The sequence below is a fragment of the Carcharodon carcharias genome, chromosome 8 (genome assembly GCF_017639515.1).
Source record: "Carcharodon carcharias isolate sCarCar2 chromosome 8, sCarCar2.pri, whole genome shotgun sequence".
NCBI classification, from domain to species: Eukaryota; Metazoa; Chordata; class Chondrichthyes; order Lamniformes; family Lamnidae; genus Carcharodon; species Carcharodon carcharias.
In genome coordinates, this window is record NC_054474.1 from 85,865,390 (window position 1) to 85,889,249 (window position 23,860).

At 43.6% G+C, this 23,860-nt stretch overlaps 1 protein-coding gene across 2 annotated transcripts in view; it reads left to right on the plus strand.

The window, feature by feature from the left end:
* Positions 1-23,860, plus strand: part of LOC121280945 (slit homolog 3 protein-like) — a 738,609-nt gene that overhangs the window by 316,995 nt on the left and 397,754 nt on the right. For both annotated transcript variants that reach the window (XM_041193415.1, XM_041193416.1), the window contains 2 exons: positions 2,649-2,720; positions 20,812-20,883. In XM_041193415.1, coding sequence (XP_041049349.1) covers positions 2,649-2,720; positions 20,812-20,883 — 144 coding nt within the window. The remainder of the gene's footprint in view (positions 1-2,648; positions 2,721-20,811; positions 20,884-23,860) is intronic.

Below are 23,860 nucleotides of genomic sequence, written 5' to 3' on the forward strand. Positions count from 1 at the left end.
GATTGAAATAAATCTGGCGTGAAAAGCTAGTCTCGGCAATGGTGATCATGAAACTACTGGGTTAGTGTTTAAAAACCCATCTTGTTCACTGATGCCCTTTAGGAAGGGATATCTGCTGTCTTTACCAGCTGGTCTGACCTGCATGTGACTCCTGACTCCAGACCCGGAGCAATGTGGCTGACTCATACCTGCCCCCTGAAATGGCTTAGCAAGAGACTCAGTTGTATCTGACCACTATGAAAAGTCATCTGTGGGTATGCTGCTGATCTCGAAGAAAGCTCCTGCCAAAGATCTAAGAATCTTGGCTGCGTGGACTTCTCCTTTTCTACCATCAGTTTTAATGTGACTGCAAACCAGAAACTAAAACTGTGGCATCCCTTCACTTTAAATGTTTAAATTTTACAGAAAGCAAAATAAATATTTAGGCTACACACATGAGATTACAGTAGGAAGTAAAATATCACACCAAACTTGTTTAGACAATTATTATTTTTAAAATATGTATAATTTCTTATCATAATGGAGAAATTTGACATTCCACAATTATAAAATTAACTTTCCAGGCCAGAGAGAGTGCTGAGAAGTAATTATAAACTTTGTACGCTATAAAAAAACCTAGTTACACCTCATTCAGCCAGGCATAGCTTTTCAAGGGTTTTTATAGTGAGGCCAATAGCAGAGAAGAACAAATTCTCATCAATTCAATGACTTGTAATTAATTGGGTTCGGGGTGTTGGTGGGGACCTCAACAACACACTCCCTGGAGAAGTGTGGAATCACGGACAGCCGCTTCTAGAGTTTCAAGTTTAGATTCATGTGTCGGCTATCAAAATTGCTGTAGTTGCCAAGGAGTAATGAGGAGCATACGCCGACAGTTTCACGATCATTACCACCTCAATATCCAGGCCAAAGTTTATGTTCTTATTGAACATGGGTTTTCTTTTATTTCCTTCTGGGGTACATTCATTAAATTGGATTAGTTTGGTAATGCGCCAAACCATATTTATCTCTCTATTTGTGTATATTGGTTTTTGTGGATGGGCATGGGTGCTGGATGGAGTGACCTCACTGTGCACAAGATGGCACTAGCAAGCTAAGAAGCTGAATCTATTTTCAAGGTTGACCCTCATTTGAAATTGTTCAGTGAGCTGCAAGCAATCAACAGGTGCTGAAGGGCAGCTAGCCAATGGGGGGGGGGTGGGGGGGTGGGGGGGCGTGGTGGTGGATACATGGGTGGTGATCAGGAGTGCAGGAAATACTGTGGGGTTGAGCTGGAAGTTAAGCCTTGAAGAGGGAAAGGTAATCTAGGAGACTGTGGTGGATACTGTGTGCTTTTAAGCAGGCGAGCCTAGGTTTTCAACCAATTTTCAGAGTGGCCTGCATCAATCTCTTAAGGGCTGCCGGTTGTACTGTTTATCCTGCCTCCAGCAATGTTTTCAGGCTTGCTCAAAAATCTAGCCGAGGATCCCAGGCAAAGTTCTATAAAAAAAATCTTGGCTTCCCCACCAACCACCAATGTCACCCTGCACCTCAGTCATTGAAAGAAAAGATGAGATCTGTCACTCAGTCATATCATTAGCACAAACAGGTGAAGGATCAGTAGAGAGCTATTCAATGTGGCTGAAAGAATGCAGTTAAATTTTCTTGTAAAAATCTCTTTCTTGTCCTTCTCTCCCTTTCCCTCCCTTTTTTTCTCCTCTTTCATCCCCTCTCTGTTCTCCTCTTACTTTCTTCCCCTCTTCTCTGTCCTGTCCTATCTGCCCTAATCCTTCATTCTTTCCTCTATCTTGGTCACTTTCTGCTCTGCTCCTTCCCCTCCTCTATCCCTCTCTCCCTTCTTCAGTTGCTTTGCTTCTCTCACTTTTTCCTGGTTCCCTCTGATTAGTTTCCTTTCTTATTACCTCTCCCTCTCTCTGTCTCCATCTCCATCTCTGTCTCATGGAGCTATATGTGAAGTTAAAATGAATCTCAATGTCCTTGTTTATCTCTCCCTTACTCTCTTCAGTTTGCTTATATGTATGTCTCTACCAATCTCTCCTGTGTTTCTCTCCCCTTTTCTGCTCACCCCTACCTTTGTCTCCCTCCCTTTGCCTTGTGAAGGCTCTATATAAATGCAAACCTTTTCTGAGTGTGTATCTGCCTCAGTCTGTAAGCACATTTTCTCCCTCCATGGCTTTCATCTTAAAGTTTGGACTGTCTCTGTACTGTTTGGTAGACAGACCTGCCATCACAATTAACATTGGTTGGCTTTTATTTTTGCTTGGAAGAATTTTGCCAAAACATAATTTAAAAGGATTGGAAGGATGGAAATCATTTTTTTTAATTTGCTTAAATCTTTGAGCAAAATACATAGATAAACAATTGCTAACATTGTGTCATATTAGAGTTCTTCTGCTAATGCATTTAACTGGATTAGTTACTGGTTTAGTAAATCAGTGCGGTTAAACATTTCAAATGACTAAATGTTTATGAAAATGGAAAAATTCTGTCTGTGCATCAAATAATTGTAATTGTTTGAAACAGTTTGGCCAGACAGTTGTCAGTAGTGAAGAGGGTTCTTTGATTTAACAGACACTGGCTCTCTTGCCACCAGCTACTTTTCCTGATTTAAATTACACAATCATAAATCCAGTGCTTCTTATTTGCAGTGACTTCAGCGAGAACCGGATTCAAGCTCTTCCCAGAAAAGCTTTTCGTGGGATTGTCGACATCAAAAACCTGTGAGTAATTCTTTTTTTTGTACATACATAGTCCTCAGTGTTTTCTTTGATACAGCCCTGAAAACCCCTAACCAGGTGACCTGCAAAAATGATATATGTGGCATGTGCAATAAAACCCTTAACTCGCTTTATAAAGAATCAACTTAACAATCTCGCTCCAAGAGGCCATGACATGAAAATCTCACAGTTGTAAATTGAGATGGTCCTCTGAATTTATTCTGTGGGGAGTTCTGTGAAGCGGTCCTTATCCCTTCTACTAACCCATTCTCTGCCCATCCTGGGAGAGCACAAAGAAGTTGATGAGACATCTAACCTGTGACTAACCAGGATGTTTTGATGTTGACTTCAGGTGTGAAGTTAAAGACCAATCCAGAATCTTTCACCAGAATCCATCACCTTCACAAACTGGAAAAGAAATCAGAAATGTAAACTTAACTTGGCGCAAACGCATTTGAATAATTTGGATTATTTTTTCAAGCTATATTGGATTCAGATTTAGTCATTACTGCCTGTAGTGGTTAAAACAGAAAGACTTGCATTTATGTAGCACCTTACAATATCATAAGATGTCCCAAAGCACTTTACAGTCAATGAAGTATGTTTGAAGTGTACTCACTGTTGTAATGTAGAAAATTCCCACAGCTATGTGATAAGAACCAAATAATCTGTTTTCATGATGTACATTAATGATCAGGACACCCCTGATCTTCTTAAAAATAGTGCCACAAGATATTTCATGCTGACCTGAGAGGGGGGCCTTGATTTAATGCCTTACTTGACAGAGGCACCTCTGACAGTGTTGCACTCCCTCAGTGCTACACTGGAGTGCCAGCTTTGATTTTTGTGCTCAAGTGTCTGTAGTGGGACTTGAACCCACAATTCTGGCTCAGAGATGAGAGTGTTACCAACTTAACCATGCTTACTTGTAATGGTTGATCCAAACCTATAACTCATGTGCTATTGTACTTGCAATAATCAGTTGTATTGATCAGATGAATGATACTGTACCAAGGACATTTCTTGAATTGAACTTCAGATGTTTTGTCAGATGTGAAAATTCACTGAAAGAAAAAAAATAGTTGTGGTTGCACTTACATGAGTCGCAGCCCTATAACTGTACCTACAGGATCCTGAGTCTCAGCTCTATAACTGTACCTACAGGATCCTGAGTCTCAGCTCTATAACTGTACTTACAGGATCCTGAGTCTCAGCTCTATAATTGTACTTACAGGCACCTGAGTGTGAGCCCTATAACTGTTCTTTCAGGCACCTGAGTCCTAGCCCCATAACTGTGTTTACAGGCACCTGAGTCCCAGCCCTTTAACTGTACTTTCAAGTACCTGTGTTCCACTGCACTGTGACGGTACTTACAGGCACCTGAGTTCTATCACTGTGACTGTACTTACTGTGAGGGCTACTGCTCCCCAACCCCATTGCTGGGGCCACTGTGCAACCACTGCCCACCCACCAACCACCCCACCACCTCACCACATTCCTGGGACTACAGATCTCCCCCATCCCAGTGCTAATGCCTCTACCCCTTCCAGGCTCTCTAACTGGTGCTCTGCCCCTTCCTATCACCCCGTATGAGTCCTAGTGTTCTGCATTCCCCTACCTGTCCATTTCAGTTCTGCTGCTCTGTTCATGTGTGCTCCCTGGAATCCCGATTCTCTGCCTTTCCCTATCAGTCCGCAGGTGCTGCTGCTTCCCCTTGTCACCCGTAGTGGCTGATAATGAATAAAAGATACAGGAATAAAGAGAATAGTGTAAAACAAAGTGAAATGAAGAGAATAGAATTTGGAAAGTCAGTTATTATATCCTGTTCCTATCTTGTGGCTTTTGGTTGAATTGCCCCACAGCCATTTAAAGAGGCAGGTGATGATGCCTCCAGGTAAGCTACTGTTTTATGCCAGAATTATAATTCCTTTATCATTCTTTAATGCAATCAGAGGACTTTTGAGACTTGGGGAGCAATGGGCTGAGCAAAATCCATTCATCCAAGCGTGTTTCATTTGTAGTAATTAAGCTTGGGCCTGTCCGTAACAATCCTTATAACCAAAGTCCCGAGATGCCTTGGAATTTGTGCTGTGGAGTCTATCCTGTGTTACTGGGCATTTTTTATTTCGGAAACCAAAACCTGTTGTGACTTAGAAATTCCTGCAATGAATCAAACTTGCTCGTGAAGGCTGAATAAAGCTAGAAGCCTAAGATGGTAGAAAGATCAATTACTGTATTTCGACGCAATCTAAGTGAAATGGTTGCAGTGATTTATACTTATTGAGCAAATGTTTCAAGATACCCACCCTGTTAGGCACACGAGAGAGCTAATTTATCATAAATTGTATTGTACTTCTTAATTGCTCTTTCATATAGCTTTATTGGAGCCATGATCCCAGAATACGTCATTCTGATAACATCCCCCTTTCACATCCATTTTATTATTCAATTATTTCCAATCCTTTTGCCCGTTGCATCCATTTTTATCCAGCTTTTCAAATGTATTATTTTCCACTGCAAAAATATTTCAGGTAAGGCTGACCTACTGTACATGTCATGCCGCTAGGTGCATGAGAATGGCCTGAAGTGACCTTTCACCTTTTGGGAACACACATTGCCAGTGGGAAGAGTTCACTGCTATAAACTACCCATAACTCAGCACTAATTGATGCTCCTTTCAACAAAGTCATTTTTCTGAAGAAGGTTAGAAATCTCAGTCTGATGTCCAGCACTCTTCACTCAACCAACATCACCAAACAGAGACTAACTGGTCATTCATCTCATTGTGGGACATTGCTGTGCGTAAACTGGCTGCACATTTACTACCAGAACTAGACTGATCAAAATTCAAAAAGTAATTCATTGACTAAGAAGCACCTCCAAAACTTATGAAAGGTGCAATATAACTTTGCAGTCACTTCCAGCCACTTGTCCCTGACATTGCCCTACAGTCCTCCAACATTCACCTACTCTTTGGCATCTGCTCCTGCAACCCCTCAAATCCCACCCTTTGGAACTTTATCCCTCAGAACTTCCATCTAGTCACTTCTCTCACTACTTCAGAGCCCTCTTTAATACTTACTTTTGTGAATGAGCTTTTGCCTCTTTGCATCCCTTTTACTTCATTTAAAGTGACTACTCTTTGCCCAAACAACAAATTTGCATTTATGTATGTCTTCAACAAAGCAAAATGTCTTGGGGTGCTTCACAGGAGCATTATCAATCAAAATTTGACACCAAAATACATTAAGATATATTAGGACAAGTGACCAAAAGCTTGGTTAAAGGGCTAGGTTTTAAGGAGAGACTGAGAGGGGGAGGAAGAGATAGAAGTAGTGAGGATAAGGTGGTGTAATCCAGAGTTTCGGTCATGGATAACTAAAGGCACAGCCACCAATGGTGGAGTGAGGGATACACAAGGTCAAGATTTGAATGAATCCAGAGATCTTGGAGGGTTGTAGGACCAGATGAGGTCAAAGAGATAGGACTGGGCAAGGCATCTCTTTAAAGTAGTTTCAGGATGTGAAAGACCCTATAGTAAGGTAAATTTTATTATTAATGGACACATAAATAGCAAAATTTGATGGATGTAAGGAAGCAGCTCATCTGCCTGTTGTCATGCTGACTGGAATGGAAGTGTCTTAATGGAATGTGCCTGTCAAGGGAGCAGCTGTATACCTCGTTTTTTACATAAGGAGATAGAAATTTTGGTGGGATCAAGCGCATGACAGGATGTTTCCTTCAGGTGAGCCCTGTCTCTCTTGGATAGACGTGGATACGGGTAGAATTCCCATATCCATGTTCCCAATTGGATTCTCCCAATATTGTACTGTAACTTTGGTGGAATAGCAAGAGAAGCCCCATAGAAATGAACTAAGTCCTAAAACACGCTGGGCACTAAGAACAAAATACTGGGCTCAGAATTAATAGCTAAGCGGCCATATCAGGGAAGAAAATGGATTGCCAATTTACTGGTGCTGTGTCTAAAGAGTCATCCTGTGGATTAAATTCTGAGGTGAGTTAAATGGTCTGTTTAGTAACTGTGCAACAGGGGTTGCTGGTGGTGTGACTTTAATGGACTAGAATTTTTCTGTGAGAATGTGCTAGCAAGAGCATTTCTTCAGCTAATACCCATCTTGGAGGAAGAAGAGCAGGAAGAAATGAAACAGGTATGTGCTTGAGGGGCAGGGCATGGAAAGAAGACTGCTCACACTAAACATTAATCTTCCCTCCAACTGGACTGGCCATTCCTGCACTGAGTTGAAGAGCACTGTAGCCTTGAACTTTTTTGCCACTGTTTCCCACCAAGCGACATCAGTAGTAGCAATTAATCAGTCTATTGCAGGTAAAAAAAATAGGCATTGGAGGTGTTGGCAGGCTTAAAAGTGGACAAATCTCCAGGTCCGGATGCTTTGTGTCCCAGACTACTGAGGGAGGCAAGGGAGGAGATCGCAGGGGCTCTGACCCAAACTTTTATTTCCTCTTGGCCACGGGAGAGGTGCCAGAGGACTGAAGAACAGCTAATGTGGTTCCGCTATTTAAGAAGGGTTGTAGAGATAAGCCAGGGAACTACAGACCAGTGAGTCTCACGTCAGTGGTAGGGAAACTATTGGAGAAATTTCTGAAGGAGAGTATCTATCTCCACTTGGAGAGGCAAGGTTTGATCAGGGATAGTCAGCATGGCTTTGTCAGAGGGAGGTCATGCCTAACAAATTTGATTGAATTTTTTGAGGAGGTGACTGGGTGTGTAGATGTGGGTGGTGCAGTTGATGTAGCTTATATGGATTTCAACAAAGCCTTTGACAAGGTCTCATATAGGAGACTTTTAAAGAAGGAAAATGCACATGGGATACAGGGTAATTTGATAAGGTAGATTCAAAATTGGCTTAGTTGTAGGAGGCAGAGTGTGATGACAGAAGGATGCTTTAGTGACTGGAAGCCAATGTCCAGTGGCGTACCACAGGAATCTGTGCTTGGTACCCTATTATTTGTCATTTATATAAACTACATAGATGACTATGTGGGGAGTAGGATTAGTAAGTTTGCGGATGGCACAAAGATTGGCTGGGTGGTTAACAGTGAGGTTGAGTGTCTTGGGCTACAGGAAAATATAACGCTTGGCCTAAATAGCCAAGTGGTTATGGTACTGGGTTTGTAACCCCAAGATCAAGAGTTCAAATCTCACAATGGCAAACTATGAAACCAATGTAACTTCATCTGAAACAGATGGAAACGGGTTTGTACTCGAAAAAGTTACAGGAAAATATAAACAGGATGGTCAAATGGGCAGATAAGTGGCAGATGGAATTTAACCCTGAAAAGTGTGAGGTGATACACTTTGGAAGGAATTATTTGACAAGGAGGTATTCAATGAATGGCATGGCACTAGGAAGTTCTGGGGAACAAAGGGACCTTGGCGTGTGTGTCCATAGATCTCTGAAGGCAGAGGGGCATGTTAGTGGGGTGGTGAAAAAGCATATGGGACACTTGCCTTTATCAATCGAGGCATAGATTACAAAAGTAGGGAGGTCATGTTGGAGTTGTATGAACCTTGGTGAGGCCACAGCTGGAGTACTGTGTGCAGTTCTGGTTGCCACATTATAGGAAGGATGTGATTGCACTGGAAGGGGTGCAGAGGAGATTCACCAGGATGTTGCCTGGGATGAAACATTTAAGTTATGAAGAGAGGTTGGTTAGATTTGGGTTGTTTTCACTGGAGCAGAGAAGACTGAGGGGAGACCTGATTGAGGTGTACAAGATCATGAGGGGCATGAACAGGGTGGATAGGGAACAGCTGTTGCCCTTAGTTGAAGGGTCAGTCACAAGGGGACATAGGTTCAAGGTGAGGGGCAGGAGATTTAGGGTGGATGTGAGGAAAACCTTTCTTACCCAGAGGGTGGTGATGGTCTGGAATGCACTGCCTGGGAGGGTGGTGGAGGCAAGTTGCCTCACATCCTTTAAAAAGTACCTGGATGAGCACTTGGCACGTTATAACATTCAAGGCTATGGGCCAAGTGCTGGTAAATGGGATTAGATAGCTAGGTCAGGTGTTTCTCACGTGTTGGTGCAGACTCAATGGGCTGAAGGGCCTCTTCTGCACTGTGATTCGGTGACTCTGTGACTTTCCTCTTGGGTACTTGGAAACAGCAGCAGTGCTGAAAACAATCCTTTCCAAACCCAAGATGTTCACACTGGACAAATTTGAAAATCAAATACAATTGGCCAAGTTGCCTTCACTTCAAGAGCTGGATTCCCAGGACCCAGGAGTCCAATATGGCTCCTTGTCATAAATACAAGCTGACTTTCTCTCACCCAACTGACCATTTCATTATCGTTTCTTTTAAGATACCTTCTGATAGTGCCAAGGGATATTCTACAGTCTGGACCAAAAGAAAGCAATAAAATGCACTCTCAGCACTGCACTAAAGTGTCATCTTATATTACATGCTCAAATTACGGAGTGGTTTACCAAAAATCATTGTGGATTCTGTCTTATATATACCTGGTTACTCCATTCTCCCTACTTTAAGGGGAGACAGTGGGCGAAGTGGTAATATCACTGGATGAATAGGCTAATGCACTGAGGACACAGCTTCAAATCCCACTGTGGCAGCTGGTGGAATGTAAAATCAATGAATTAATGAAAAGTCTGGAATTGAAGCCAGTCTCAGCAACAGTGACCATGAAACTATCATCAATTGTCATTAAAACCCATTTGGTTCACTAATGCCATTTAGGGAAGGAAATCTGCCATCCTTACCTAGTCTGGCTACATGTGACTCCAGACCCACAACAGTGTGGTTGACTCTTAACTGGTCTCTGAAATGGCTTACTAAGTCCCTCAGTTGTAGCAATTAGGATTAGGCAACAAATGCTAACCTTGCCAGCGACATACACATCCCATGAATTGGCAAAAAAAATCACTTTTAATACATTACCAACAAACAGCAATATTAGATTCCCAGACCTGTAGTTTCCTAGGTTATCCCAATGGATCATTTTAATGTTTATTCTTGTGTTAGATCCTTTTCAATCCTCAGACACTATTCACATTTCCAATGACTCTCTAATGATAGTAATAAGGGCTTGACAATTTGGCCAGTCGTTTCTTTAAGTGCTTTGAATTTCATTTGGGCCTGGTGTCCTGCCTTCCTTTAACTTCCTCAACCAACCAGTCACTGCCTTATCTGAGCATTCACACAGGATATGCTGGCAGATTGGGGATACAGTGTTGGAATACAGAATGTGGTACAGTGGACTCGTAGCGATTATTTGCACATCTGTTTACTGTCATGATCACATGCCCATTTATTGGCTTCAGGCTGTTTCAGTAACTAGAATGTAAAGGGATTCATATCCAGTACAAACCCAAGGTTAGAATGATCCCCAAACTGTAATTTTCATAGTTTGGGCCAATTGAAAATATGTAGCAGATGTGAAAATGTTCAGAACAATTCTAATGTACATGATGTGGAGACACCAACATTTATTTGAGTGACATAATTTGCTGGGATGTTGGATGAAGGACTGTTATTTTGTTGTAAACGGCAATGCAATTCTAGTTGCTACAGTCCCTGAAACCTCATCCATCATTGCTGTCAGAAAATGAACATTTTATGCTAGCTTGAACAATGGGTTGTGTTTAACCACCAGTGTTAAGGTAACAAATGTGCAAACCTCAGAGAAATCTGTCAATCACAGGCTGTAGCCAGAGAGACAGAGGTTCTGATATGATGCCATTTAAGTGTCATATGCATGACAATATCAGATTTCAATTGTCAGCCTTTCAGATTTTCACAATCTAGAAATACGCTGAGCTGGCGGAGAGTAAAGACTTCAGATCAGGAAACTGTGAACGTGTTGTTCCCTTGGACCTGGAGCCCATCATTTGGCAGTTGGTTATTGTGTTGTTGACTGTGCCGAAGCATTTAGCAATGTTTCGTCTTGAGTTTGGAGTCTAGATGGAATTTCTTTAGGGTTTGTCTGCTACCTTAAGAATGCTACCATCGACTAAAACAAAAACAGAAATACGTGGAAAAACTCAGCAGGTCTGGCAGCATCGGCGGAGAAGAACAAAGCTGACGTTTCGAGTCCTCATGACCCTTCAACAGAACTAAGTAAAAATAGGAGAGGGGTGAAATATAAGCTGGTTTAAGCTGGGGGGTGGGGATGGGGGGAGAAGTTGGGGGGGATTGGGCTTGTCCCTACAACCACCAGCCCACCCGCCCCCCACCCCCCCCACACTTCTCTCCCCCCCCACCTTAAACGAGCTTATATTTCACCCCTCTCCTATTTTTGCTTAGTTCTGTTGAAGAGTCATGAGGACTCAAAACGTCAACTTTATCCTTCTCTGCCGATACTGCCAGACCTGCTGAGTTTTTCCAGGTATTTCTGTTTTTGTTTTGGATTTCCAGCATCCGCAGTTTTTTGTTTTTATCCCTGTTGCTACCATCGACTGTTATTCATAAAAACCATTCTTGTTTATTTACAGATCTGTGTACATCTCAGTACTCTGCATGTGGTTGTACATCTACTTCCCACCAGATCTCAGTTATTCGATAATGTGACATTACGTTATAGTTAACATCAGCAGTTACATCAGTATCAGGTGTTTTTGAAGTTAACCCTTTATTCTACATCTCCCCCCCAAAATCTTTATCCCAATTATATACATCCTACATCCCCCCCGAAAGTCTCAGACCTAATGGGGTTAGTCTCTGTGGGATACTCTGTGGACCGACCTCCCTGATCTGGTCCTGAGTTCATTTCGAGGTTGAGGTTGAACTTTACTCCCTCTTCGATAGGAGTGTCTTCCACCTGGACTGTTATAGAGTTTCTACTTGTTTCTGATTCCCTGTCTCCATTCGGATTTATTGGTTTCCTTCCCAATGATATCAAGGCTCTTCGGCCACTTCTGATATTTCCCCGGTCCTTCTCAATTCTGTAAGATGTCAGCTGTGGAGCTCTTTGTGGATCACATGAATACTGCCCTCTTCTCTCTGTTGCCATGAACATTGGTGTGCTAGTCCCTGTCATCATGTCACTACCAAAGCCACGTTTGAACTTTACCTGGGCTAGCTGTAATGATGGTGTGAAAAGAGTAGAAAAAGTGTTTCAGTGAACTCCTGTGAGTGCAGCAAAGTATGAAAAGTTTGTTAACCTCCTAGGCAGCCTAGAGAAAGAACATCTCTCGTGAGTACTGAAAACCCATGCTGCCTGCTGCTCAAGTGACAGTGAGGTAATACTGGTGGACATCAGGTAACCCTGCTGCTGTTACCACACTCTTAGAAGCACTGAGTCCTGTGGAATAGGAGCCATAATAGCCATGCAGACTATCGGTTTTGTCCACTTGAGCAGGCAATCCTAGAGATTTCTTCATGAACTTGTTGATACTAACCCATCCTGAAGTACAGCCATGCATGTTACAGCTGACACCATTGCCACCCAGACGCTCCTGAACTCCAGGATCCACTCAGCCATCAAAAAAGGCAAGTTAAAAAATGAGCGGCTTGGCCCCTTTCCTGACTGCCCCACTAACATTGTATTTATAAAGGCACCAGCGCAGAAGTGGACATGGTTTTTGCATTTACCATATCTGGCAAAAATCGAGGGCTCGGGTGTAATCCAAGTATTTGTGAAGGAACTCAGTTGACATTTCCTGAACTGGCTGGCGTGCTTCTTTACCCAACATGTATGCCTCTGACCAGATGTACAAGTTATGGCAACATGCAAAGTTCATCATCATCCTGAAAAGGCAGAGAAAGCAACTAATGATTCAAAAATTCTACCAGCTGATATCATGGCTCTGGGTTATTTACAAGCTCCTGGACAGGGTGTTACTCCACAGAACTGTGCCATCCTTCAGGGATTACACCCTGAAGGGCTGATGTTGGCTTAGACCTGGAGGGGTCACCCATGAAGAGGTAATTCCATCCACTATGCACATCAATACTGGTTAAATGCATGGGTTTAGAACAGCAGTGGCTTGTATGAACTTTGCTGCAGCATTTAATACAGTATGGAAGGCCAAGCTGCTGCTGAAAACTTTTGGCATACTATGCCGCAAACCAACATTGTGCTATTAACAGCCATTCCCATCTATCGCAAGTTCTATGTACACCTTATGCCACAGATTACCGACCTTGACTAGTGACCATCAGGCTCCCACAGAGCTTAATCTTGACCCCAACACTTATTAATATTTTCCTGTTATATCCTGCCTAGTAAGTCAAAGAAATTTGGATATGCAGGTGACTTTGCGATGGCTATCTAAGCGAAACTGCTTGCCCAAGTAGAACACATGCTTGTACACGACTTGAAAACACTTTAGGGCCTTTATAAACTGCAGTGGTTCTATCTGAATCCTGAGGAAATTCTCATATTTGCAGTTCATTTGAACAGCTGGCATGCAGAGAAGTATCAGTTGTACTGAACTCAAGCACGAGAACTTCACAAATTACCTTGGGGTTGACCTGGATTGTGGTCTCGCACAGTGGCAATGTCTGACGACAACTGCGGTTAAGATAAAGGCCACAAAAGATAAAGCATCAATTCTTTGGGAACTATGGGAACCGTTTTGATTCCAATATAGCATCTGCAGTGTGCATGCACGTTCCTGGTACAGCCATGCCATGTCCATCTTGTGTCAGGTGTTAGAATCACAGAATCACCGTGCAGAAGAGGCCCTTTGGCCCGTTGAGTCTGCACCAACACGTAAGAAACATCTGACCTACCTACCTAATCCCATGTACCAGCACTTGGCCCACAGCCTTGAATGTTATGACGTGCCAAGTGCTCATCCAGGTACTTTTTAAAGGATGTGAGGCAACCCGCCTCCACCACTCTCCCAGGCAGTGCATTCCAGACCGTCACCACCCTCACGTGCAGAAGGCGTGAGCTGGAATTACATGCAGTAGGCAGTAATCATGACATCAAGCAGTGTGTAATGCTGATTTGATGCTGGTGCTTCAATTTTAGTTGCTTCCTGATGCTTGCTGAGTTAGTAGAAATCTTTGGTGGCTTGCACGACTAGGTAAAGTTGGTGAGTTACAGGAAGTAGTCTTGCATATGGTGAACGCTTCAGCTCTGACTTGTAGGGTTCTGCTCAGAGCGCTTGCTCCTAGTCATGGGTGCTGTAGTTTGAATCTGCCTTGGACTGCAGCATGAAAGGGAGAATAAACTGAGGTGATACAAACTAGGAGAAGCTGCTGGAAGGAGGAGGAGAATGAGGGGGAGAAAGATTCTCGGTGGAAGGCCATTCGTGCCCAGGGTGTTCAGACAGCAATTCTTCTCTCAGGAGCAATGAGGAACAGTGTGTCAACCATCTGTTTCACTAAGGGCATCCTTACTGAAATTTAGCACTTACTGCAGCCTCAGAGCAGGGTGAGGACCACATTGCCAGTGATTGCAAAGAAGAACATGGTCATCAATTTTTCTGTGTTTGGCTCTTTTCAGGTTAGAGCAGGAGATATTTACATTATCTCCCAGTTTGCTCTCCACTGTTGTGTAAGGGAGCTCACTGGGGCCTTACTTTCCAAGAGAGCTGAAAATATACTCTCTCTGGCCATGGAGAAGCAGGCAGAGTGAACATGTGGTTTTTCAAGGATTACAGGCTTCTCCATGGTGCAGGGTGCCATTGACTGCATACACATCACTTTGCGAGCCCTGCATCTCAACCCAGAGACATGCCATTACTGAAAGAGATTCCACTGCCTCAATATCCAGCTGGTGAGTTAACCTATTCAGAAAACCATGCTTGGTGTCCTGGTGGCAGTCATGAAGCCTTCATTCTGTGGAAGTCCAATGTGCCATGTGCACTTGAGCCACCACATCAAACCAGAGGGTGGCTATTGGGCAACAAGGGCTGTCCGCTGACGACATGGCTCAGGACTTGGGAATGCAACCTGATCATGTTTGGGAAGCATGGATATAACCAAAAGGAAATGTGATTGAGCCTACCATTGATGTGCTTAAACAACACTTCCAATGTCTGGACTGCTCTGGTGGAGCCCTGTCAAGGTTCACCATGGTCTGCTCCATGCTCCACAACATCACCATCATGAGGGCACAGCTGTTGCTACCAGCTATATTCTGACCAGCAGATGAGGAGCAGGGTGAAGGCAGCCAATCCAACTTCTTACTAACCGGCCTTCCATCATCAGCTCATCCAGCTGCAGTACCGGTGAATGCAGCCCCAACTCCTGATTCATCAACAATTCCACAGCATACAAACCCTCTATCACTGACCATCACAGTGTCCTCTTGGCCACAGTGCTGAAATGATAGCCACTACAAAAGAGACAATACAAACCAAGTTTATAAATCAAACCATGCCATATTGCATACAAATGTCAACTACCATAAATCATGGCATATAAGATGTATTCAATAGCCCCATTTTTCCAGCCCTAAAAATTATATTTTTGCATATACTTGGGGTATAAGTTGAACATCTTTTCATCCAGGACATGCTATATTCACATAAGTAGTCAGCCTCAATTTTTCACCTCACAAATGCATGTATTGTTTACTGGTACCTTACAACTGGGCATGAGGGGTCAAGCAGGCAATACAGACTGTGCAGCAGCATGGACAGGAAGTGTACATATAACTGAAGTTGGGCACACAAAGGCACACAGAAGGCAGGCATTAAGGGAACTCACAAAATGACAGAGGACATGGGAACCAAGCAGACCCTGCGTATTGACTATGACTCCACTGTGTCGTATAAAGTCTGGGTCGTCATGAGCGGCATCAAGCATTCATACTGGTGTTGCAACCATCTGCTACTTCAATGGAAAATGAAGAATAGCCCAATGTGTGACTGTGGAGAGATTATAAACCACGGAACATCTTGTGAACCTTTGCTCACTAAGGTCACTCCATGGAGGTGTAGCTTCTATTTACTTCATATCACCAGGGGCCATGGAGAGGATGACCAACAAGGACATTGACACTTAGGATGGATAGACTTTTGCAGCTTCAGGATGACTCCGGAGCACTTTAAAAATTGCGGGTGACTCCTGATTCTAGGATTCCCCACCTGGCTGTAAAATTATCCGGGTTGCCTTTTAAAGGCGAGGGCTCATTCGGGTTGCGAGGCCACACCACACCTGGCACTCCCAACCTGGCCACAGCCATTGTGGAGATAGGCATGTCCTACTCCTCTGCTATTTTCATGGAGTCAGGCCTGGTTTTTAAAGAGTCTTGGTTCACGGAGCCACTTGTCACTATAGGGTTCATTGACCTGTTATACACTGTATAGAACCAATGGGCATGGACGTGCCATAACGTGGCATAAGGAGCATGAGGAGCCATGGGGGGTTAGATGGAGAAAATATCTTGGCATGAGGGGCCATGGGCGAGTAGGTGGAGGGGCATAGCTTGGCATGGGGTAAAGAGGTGGTATGGATGAGGCATGTATGCGTGGTGTGGGGGTGAGCTTGAGTGCATTTCTATTTTTACCATAACTGGGATAAAGTCCCACAGCACCAAGGCAGGCCTTTTAAACAGCCCGCCTCGGCACCCAGCAGCCCCGTTGCTGTCTCTGACCTCTTTTCCAAGTCAGCTGGCCTAATTTATACGCTATGCCCATCCTAATAGCTTTTATTGCAATAATCCTCATCATAGTGATGGTAATATACTGTCCTGTCCATCTGAAGTTCAGTTCCTCCCTGTGATACTTTGTCCCCCAACAAGGTGAGAGGCTGGCTAATTGATAAATGCAATACCTTTGCACTTTTGAGCCTAGTGCTGATAGTTTCAGATCAATTTTCCACAGGCTAAGAGAGAGCAAAACTCACATCATACTGCTCCATCAAGTACGAGCTGTGGAGCATGCAAAGCTTAAACTGAGGCACTGAGAAAAAAGATAAAAAGAAATAGGAGCAGGAGTGGTCCACTCAGCCCATCAAGGCAGCTCCACCATTCAATGAGATCGTGGCAGATCTGATTGTGACCTTAACTCCACTTTCCTACCTGCCCCCACACCAACTCCCACACCCCTTCCCCCTCCACCCCTGCCCGGCCCCCTAGCCCTTGACAACTTTGTAGATCAAAAATCTGTGTAACTCAGCCTTGAATATATTCAAAGAACAACAAACTAGTCTCCACTGCTCCCTGTGGAAGAGAATTCTAAAGACTAATGACCCTTCAAAGACACTCAATGTTCAGTGCTGGGAGGGGAACCCTATTGATCATGAGAAATGAGTCCAGTAAATGGCTTGAAAGTAATAGTCTGCAGGATTGCATTTTCACTCAAAATGCCTTTAAGATCTAAAGTATTTGCTTGTTTAATTTCCTGCTCGCTTCTCACAGCCCCTCACCACCCCAGTACATCACACCCAAAGTCAGCTAGCACCTCCTGGTTAGTAAATGGAGCAGGAAAGGCCGGGAGTGGAGCCCTTTTTGTCGTGTAATTTTTACTAATAATCATATCCAACTTTGTTGAACCAAACACATCACCCAAAAAAACTTCTTGAAACTGGCAGGATTTTTTTCTCAGTATTTCTCATTTCTAACATCCATAATAAGGCCCTAAATATAACTAAAAAGTAAAAAGTTAGATATTTTATAGTAACATGATTATATTATCTATCTTTATATTTATATCTTAAGTTGTATTTTTTGACTGTCAGTAGCTTAACTATTTTTATTTCCAGGCCTCAGCCTGTCCCAAAGCCTGGAATACAGTTGGATTTTCTTACACCACAACAGTTGGAAAGATCATGTGTTGTTTAGATAATTTCTAAGTATGCAAATTGTGTACAAACCCATGCAGAAGGGTGAATTTCAAGGGTTTAAGAGCAACTTTGTATTTCCTTTTGCAGGGTCCTCCTCTACCCACAAAGCTGTTAGATCCTTGTTCCCTCCTATGATTCCAGAAACTCTCCCAGTAATGGCACATTTCCGCGGGACTCTTTGTTGGAAATTGGATTCCCGCCTCCAGGCCAAAAGCAAGAGGCAGGACCTGGGGACAACATTTTGCTAGTGCTGGCCAAGTAAGTGGCTGCTGCTGGAGCCGTTGTCCAACAGGACAGGGTGACCCATCCCCAGGAGCTACTGGCCAAATCAAAGGGTGCACTGACATTGCAGCAACCATCGCTGCCAGGGAGCCCCCCTGTGGGGCCTTGGAGTGTCCATAAAGAAGGGAACCCCCCCCCCAACCCCCTTAGAAAATAAGTGAATCGCTTTCAAAACAAAAACAGAATTACCTGGAAAAACTCAGCAGGTCTGGCAGCATCGGCGGAGAAGAAAAGAGCTGACATTTCGAGTCCTCATGACCCTTCAACAGAACTGAGTGAATATTAGAAGAGGAGTGAAATATCAGCTGGTTTAAGGTGGGGGGTGGGGTGGGGGAGAGAAGTTAGGGGAGTGGTGTGGTTGTAGGGACAACCAAGCAGTGATAGGAGCAAATAATCAAAAGATGTTACAGACAAAGGAACAAAGAAGTGTTGAAGGTGGTGATATTATCTAAACAAATGTGCTAATTAAGAATGGATGGCAGGACACGCAAGGTACAGCTCTAGTGGGGGTGGGGTGGAAAGACTAGCAGGGCATACAGATTTAAAAATAATGGAAATAGGTGGGAAAAGAAAAATCTATATGAATTATTGGAAAAAACAAAAGGAAGGGGGAAGAAACAGAAAGGGGGTGGGGATGGAGGAGGGAGTTCAAGATCTAAAGTTGTTGAATTCAATATTCAGTCCGGAACGCTGTAAAGTGCCGAGTTGGAAGATGAGGTGCTGTTCCTCCAGTTTGGGTTGGGCTTCACTGGAACAATGCAGCAAGCCAAGGACAGACATGTGGGCAAGAGAGCAGGGTGGAATGTTAAAATGGCAAGCGACAGGGAGTTTTGGGTCTTTCTTGCGGACAGACCGCAGGTGTTCTGAAAAGCAGTCGCCCAGTTTACGTTTGGTCTCTCCAATATAGAGGAGACCGCATTGGGAGCAACGAATGCAGTAGACTAAGTTGGGGGAAATGCAAGTGAAATGTTGCTTCACTTAAAAGGAATATTTGCGCCCTTGGACGATGAGGAGAGAGGATTGAAGGGGCAGGTGTTGCATCTTTTGCATGGGCATGGGGAGGTGCCATGGTTGGGGGTTGAGGAGTAGGGGGTGATGGAGGAGTGGACCAGGGTGTCCCGGAGGGAATGATCCCTATGGAATGTCACCGGGGGGGTGAAGGGAAGATGTGTTTGGTGGTGGCATCATGCTGGAGTTGGCGGAAATGGCGGAGGATGATCCTTTGAATGCGGAGGCTGGTGGGGTGATAAGTAAGGACAAGGGGGACCCTATCATTTTTCTGGGAGGGAGGAGAAGATGTGAGGGCGGATGCGCGGGAGATGGGCGGGACACGGTTGAGAGCCCTGTCAACGACCGTGGGCGGAAAACCTCGGTTAAGGAAAAAGGAGGACATGTCAGAGGAACTGTTTTTGAAGGTAGCATCATCAGAACAGATGTGACGGAGGCAGAGGAACTGAGAGAATGGGATGGAGTCCTTACAGGAAGCGGGGTGTGAGGAGCTGTAGTCGAGGTTGCTGTGGGAGTTGGTAGGCTTGTAATGGATATTGGTGGACAGTCTATCACCAGAGATTGACACAGAGAGGTCAAGGAAGGGAAGGGAAGTGTCAGAGATGGACCGTGTGAAAATGATGGAGGGGTGGAGATTAGAAGCAAAATTAATAAATTTTTCCAAGTCCCGACGAGAGCATGAAGCAGCACTGAAGTAATCATTGATGTACTGAAGAAAGAGTTGTGGGAGGGGGCCGGAGTAGGACTGGAACAAGGAATGTTCCACATACCCCATAAAGAGACAGGCATAACTGGGGCCCATGCGGGTACCCATAGCCACACCTTTTATTTGGAGGAAGTGAGAGGAGTTAAAGGAGAAATTGTTCAGTGTGAGAACAAGTTCAGCCAGACGGAGGAGAGCAGTGATGGATGGGGATTGTTCGGGCCTCTGTTCAAGGAAGCAGCTAAGGACCCTTAGACCATCCTGGTGGGGGATGGATGTGTAGAGGGATTGGACGTCCATGGTGAAGAGGAAGCGGTTGGGGCCAGGGAACTGGAAACTGTTGATGTGACGTAAGGTGTCAGAGGAATCATGGATGTAGGTGGGAAGGGACTGGACAAGGGGAGAGAGAAGGGAGTCAAGAAGTGAATCGCTTTATTCAGTAGAGAACTACTAGTCCATTAAAAAGAAAATTCTTACAATTTCACTGCCGCTGTGTCATCTTACCACCCAAAAATTCCATTGCCGTCCTATGCAAGTGGTGTGATGGTACATTTTGGCATGATTTTCATCATTGTGCTGTGTGCTGCCCAATCATTTTCTTTTCATTGGTTTGCAAAGGACTTTTTCATGTCGATGGTGCCCTTTTAAAACAGGAGCTGCTTGCCCCAAAGTGATGCAATTTTTTTTTTCTCTTTTGGGCAGCAAACCCCTTACAGAGGGAGAAGGAGTTGATTGTTCACTGTCAGGGCAATGTGGCAAGGTTTTGGCACACAGCATAATTAGTGAATATCAAATGAGATTTGCTGTGCTTAATTTGGAGTGCGGTGTGCTCTGTGTGCACACTGACAGATCAGCACAGTGATTGAGCACTCAGCATTGTGTCAGGGACTTGTCAGGCAGACTTCGAGACGGCCTCCGAAACCAGGAGAAAAGAAGGGAATAAAAAAAAAAATTCTGGTAGGTCGTCGAGGGCAACTGTGCGACCTCAAGTGATTTAGAAGCCTTTACTTTTAATGAAATGGTTTCAATGACAGGACAGTAAAAGCCTGTAATGGATTAGGCCACCTAATGTAATGAAATTACTCCCTCTCCCTTTAAAAAACTGCGCAATTAATATTTACGGAGAGCTGATAGGCTTCTGTGCTCAGTGCGAGGCTTCTCATTCGGTGAAGGGAAAGTCAGTGTGGTGTGCAAGGCCAGAGGAAGCCCGGTATTACTGGGTGGCAGGCTGAGTTTTACTAGTGAAGGGAATGTAACAGTGGTGAGGATGTTCGGGACCCCTTGCCTGCTGAGAAACGGGGCTTTGTCTTCTCGCTGCCCCCTCTGATGTGTTCTTTGTTTTTTTTTATTTGTCTAACAGGCAGCTGGACAACAACCACATAAGTTGTATCGAAGATGGAACCTTCAGAGCCCTGCGTGACCTGGAGATCCTGTAAGTGTGGACCTGGTCTTTCTCTTTTTTTCTCTTTCCTCCTCCTTTCCCTGTGCCTGCAGTTTGTCTGTTATCTTGCCACGCTTTAACCCATTCCTACTAGAGAAGCTTTCCGCGTGTGCTGGAGCTGAACCCAGTCTACCAGACAGGGACGCAATACTCTCCTCCTTCTCCACCTCACGGCGCGTAGCAAGGCAGCACAGAGGCACGTGTGAGGTAATGTTGCCTGATCGAGAAAAATATTCAAAAATGTGTCTTAAAGTGGATGAAGTAAAAAGAGTGTTAAATTTACAGGAAGAAAAGTTGCATGCAAGCAGAAAAATGAACAACAAGAAAATAAATCTGCCCAGAAACGAAGGGTGAGGATGGAGCTAGGGAGAGTTCAGGCAATGACGTCCAATGTCATTTTTATTCATAATTAAATCCTGATTCTCTGCATGAATCAATTATCACCAAATCCTGTTATGAATCTGAATTACACTTTGAATCATGTATCTGTTGTGTGTGCAAGTGTTTTTTTGTTATGAGGGAGGGGGGAGGGCAAAGTTTTGCCTTTTGACCTTTCAGAGCAAGCAAATTCGTTGTGTTAGAAATTATTAAAGCTTTACAGTGAGGGGGCATTGAAGGCTTTGCTGGTCACTGCATGTCAGTGCTAATTGCTAATATTTGAAATTCTAGGGATTTCAGGAAACCCCCCTCCCCCATCCTGTTCACAAGATCTATTGGGGATCTGGGTGCTCACTGATTCTCTGGGATTTTACATATTGGGCACATGTGGCAGATACTGGGCCACATATCTGGATAATGGAATACCTACATGGAAAAATTGATTAGGATTTGTTTTCTCTTCTGTAATTACTGGGGAGGAAGTGCAATGATGTCATGAGCAGCTGATATTTTCTCACTCAGGTGGCAAGTCATTTCTGGATTTCACAACAATATAGATACTTATAATGCAAAGCTTAAACTGGGGCACTGAGACACCCAGCATTCAGTGCTATGAGGGAAACCCTTTTGAGCAAGACAAATGAGCCCAGCAGATGGCTTGAAAATGGTGTCCTGTATTCCATATTCCTAAATGTGCATTTCAGAAATAAAATATTTCTTTGTGAATGTCATGCTGGCTTCTTAACCTCCTTCAAACCATCCCTGGCCAAAGCAATCATTCGATGCTGTGTGTTCTCTGTAAGCCTGCAACTCCTGGTGAACAAAGGAAGCAGGAATGGACAGGAGTAATTTCATTTTTAATAATAATCATGTTATGATCAGCTTTAAAGCTACGGTTCACATCATCCCTCTTCCCTTTGTTAATGGGAATTGGTCCAGAACACTGTACACTCTTCTATGTTATCCATTTTGCACAGAATCAAGGGAATGTATACAATAACCTTTCTTACATGATGGTTTTCCATTAATGAGCCATCGGTTTTGGTGACCACATTACCACTGAAATGAATCTAAAAACAACAATTCCATGCTTTGACTTTCTTAAGTGGGTACTGACCTCAATGGGTAGCACTTGGTAAACTGCTTTCTATTTTGTGACTTGAAAAGTTATAACTTTCACGAAAGACTGCACATTCTGAGGCTCTTTTCCTATAGAAAAGAGAAGGCTGCAAGGTGACCTAATAGTAGTCTTTTAAGTTATGAAGGAGTTCAATTGGATAGACATAGAGAAGGTGTTTTGCACTGAAACCAAAACTCAAGGTCATAAATATTGGATAGTAACTAATAAATCCAATAAAGAATGCAGCAGAAAGACCTTTTGTGGTTAGATATGGAACTTGCTTTCACATGGAGTAGTTGAGGAGAATAGCAGAGACACATTAAACGGGAAGATAGGTAAGTACATGAGGGAGAAAGGAATAGAAGGATATCCTGATAGGGTTTGATGAAGTAGGGTGGTAGGAGGCTTGTTTGGAGCATAAACACCAATATGGATCAGTTGGGTCAGATGAGCTATTTATGTGCTACAAATTCCAGGTAAGAAAGGGGAGGTCAGAAAGCAGTGCATCATTTCAATCTTGACTGAATTGATAGATATTAATAGATGAGGTATTGATATATTTTTATGTGGCTTAGCCTATCACATCTTGAGACTGCAAACAAGGAACTGTTTTGCAGACATTTTGCTTGGATGGTGGCTTTCCATAGATGTATAAATACAAGTTCAGATGCAAGATGGGCATGCAATGCAGGCACACCCCGCTCAACACACATGCTACAGTTTGCTTAGTTCCTTGGGTCATGTTGAATGTTGAAATTGTGCATTAGTTTTTTTTAAAAAATCATCCCGGAGTTGTTTTTTTTGCAGCTTTTGGAAGTTTGTTCACAGTGATGGCAATTTCATGTGTGCGCGTTAGTGCTTCTGACTGCCTCTAATCACTGTGCCCGCTAATCCTGTCGTACGCGGGATTGGGGTGGGGGGAGCTGGGGAGGCTGGCAAAACAAACACAATAAGTGTGCAAATCCCAGAATGTTAACCTTCCTGCCCACCTTTACTAAGTTAGTAAAGAGGAAAGAAATGGACTTCGGAGGAAGTACCAAGGTTGCAGGATTGGCCTCACCAGCTAAATTTTGGCAATAAATGCAGCCAATAGGGGACTGCTGTGGCTTCAGTCGAGATGAATGCTCACTTAAAGGAGACTGCTGCTGATCCACCGATGACTGTTCCTTAAACCTCATGCTGTTTGTCTCAGTGAATCAGCTAAATAACAGTAATCCCATTAACTGTGTGCAATGCTTTTAGAAACTGATTTATTAATGTGATAGATTGACCAAATTTTTGATGCTACAAAGTGCTCCCTTTTAGCTTTTCTGTATCCCTGCCAGAAGCAGACAGCAGAAATAGTCATTTTTGTTTTTTTTTGCAATGGATCAATAAACTCCTTTATCATTCTTCCTAATGCTTTTATGAAGTTTTACTGCTAGCCCCTTTTATTGCTTGATAGAAAAAAGGAAAGTTGTTTCCTTGGCA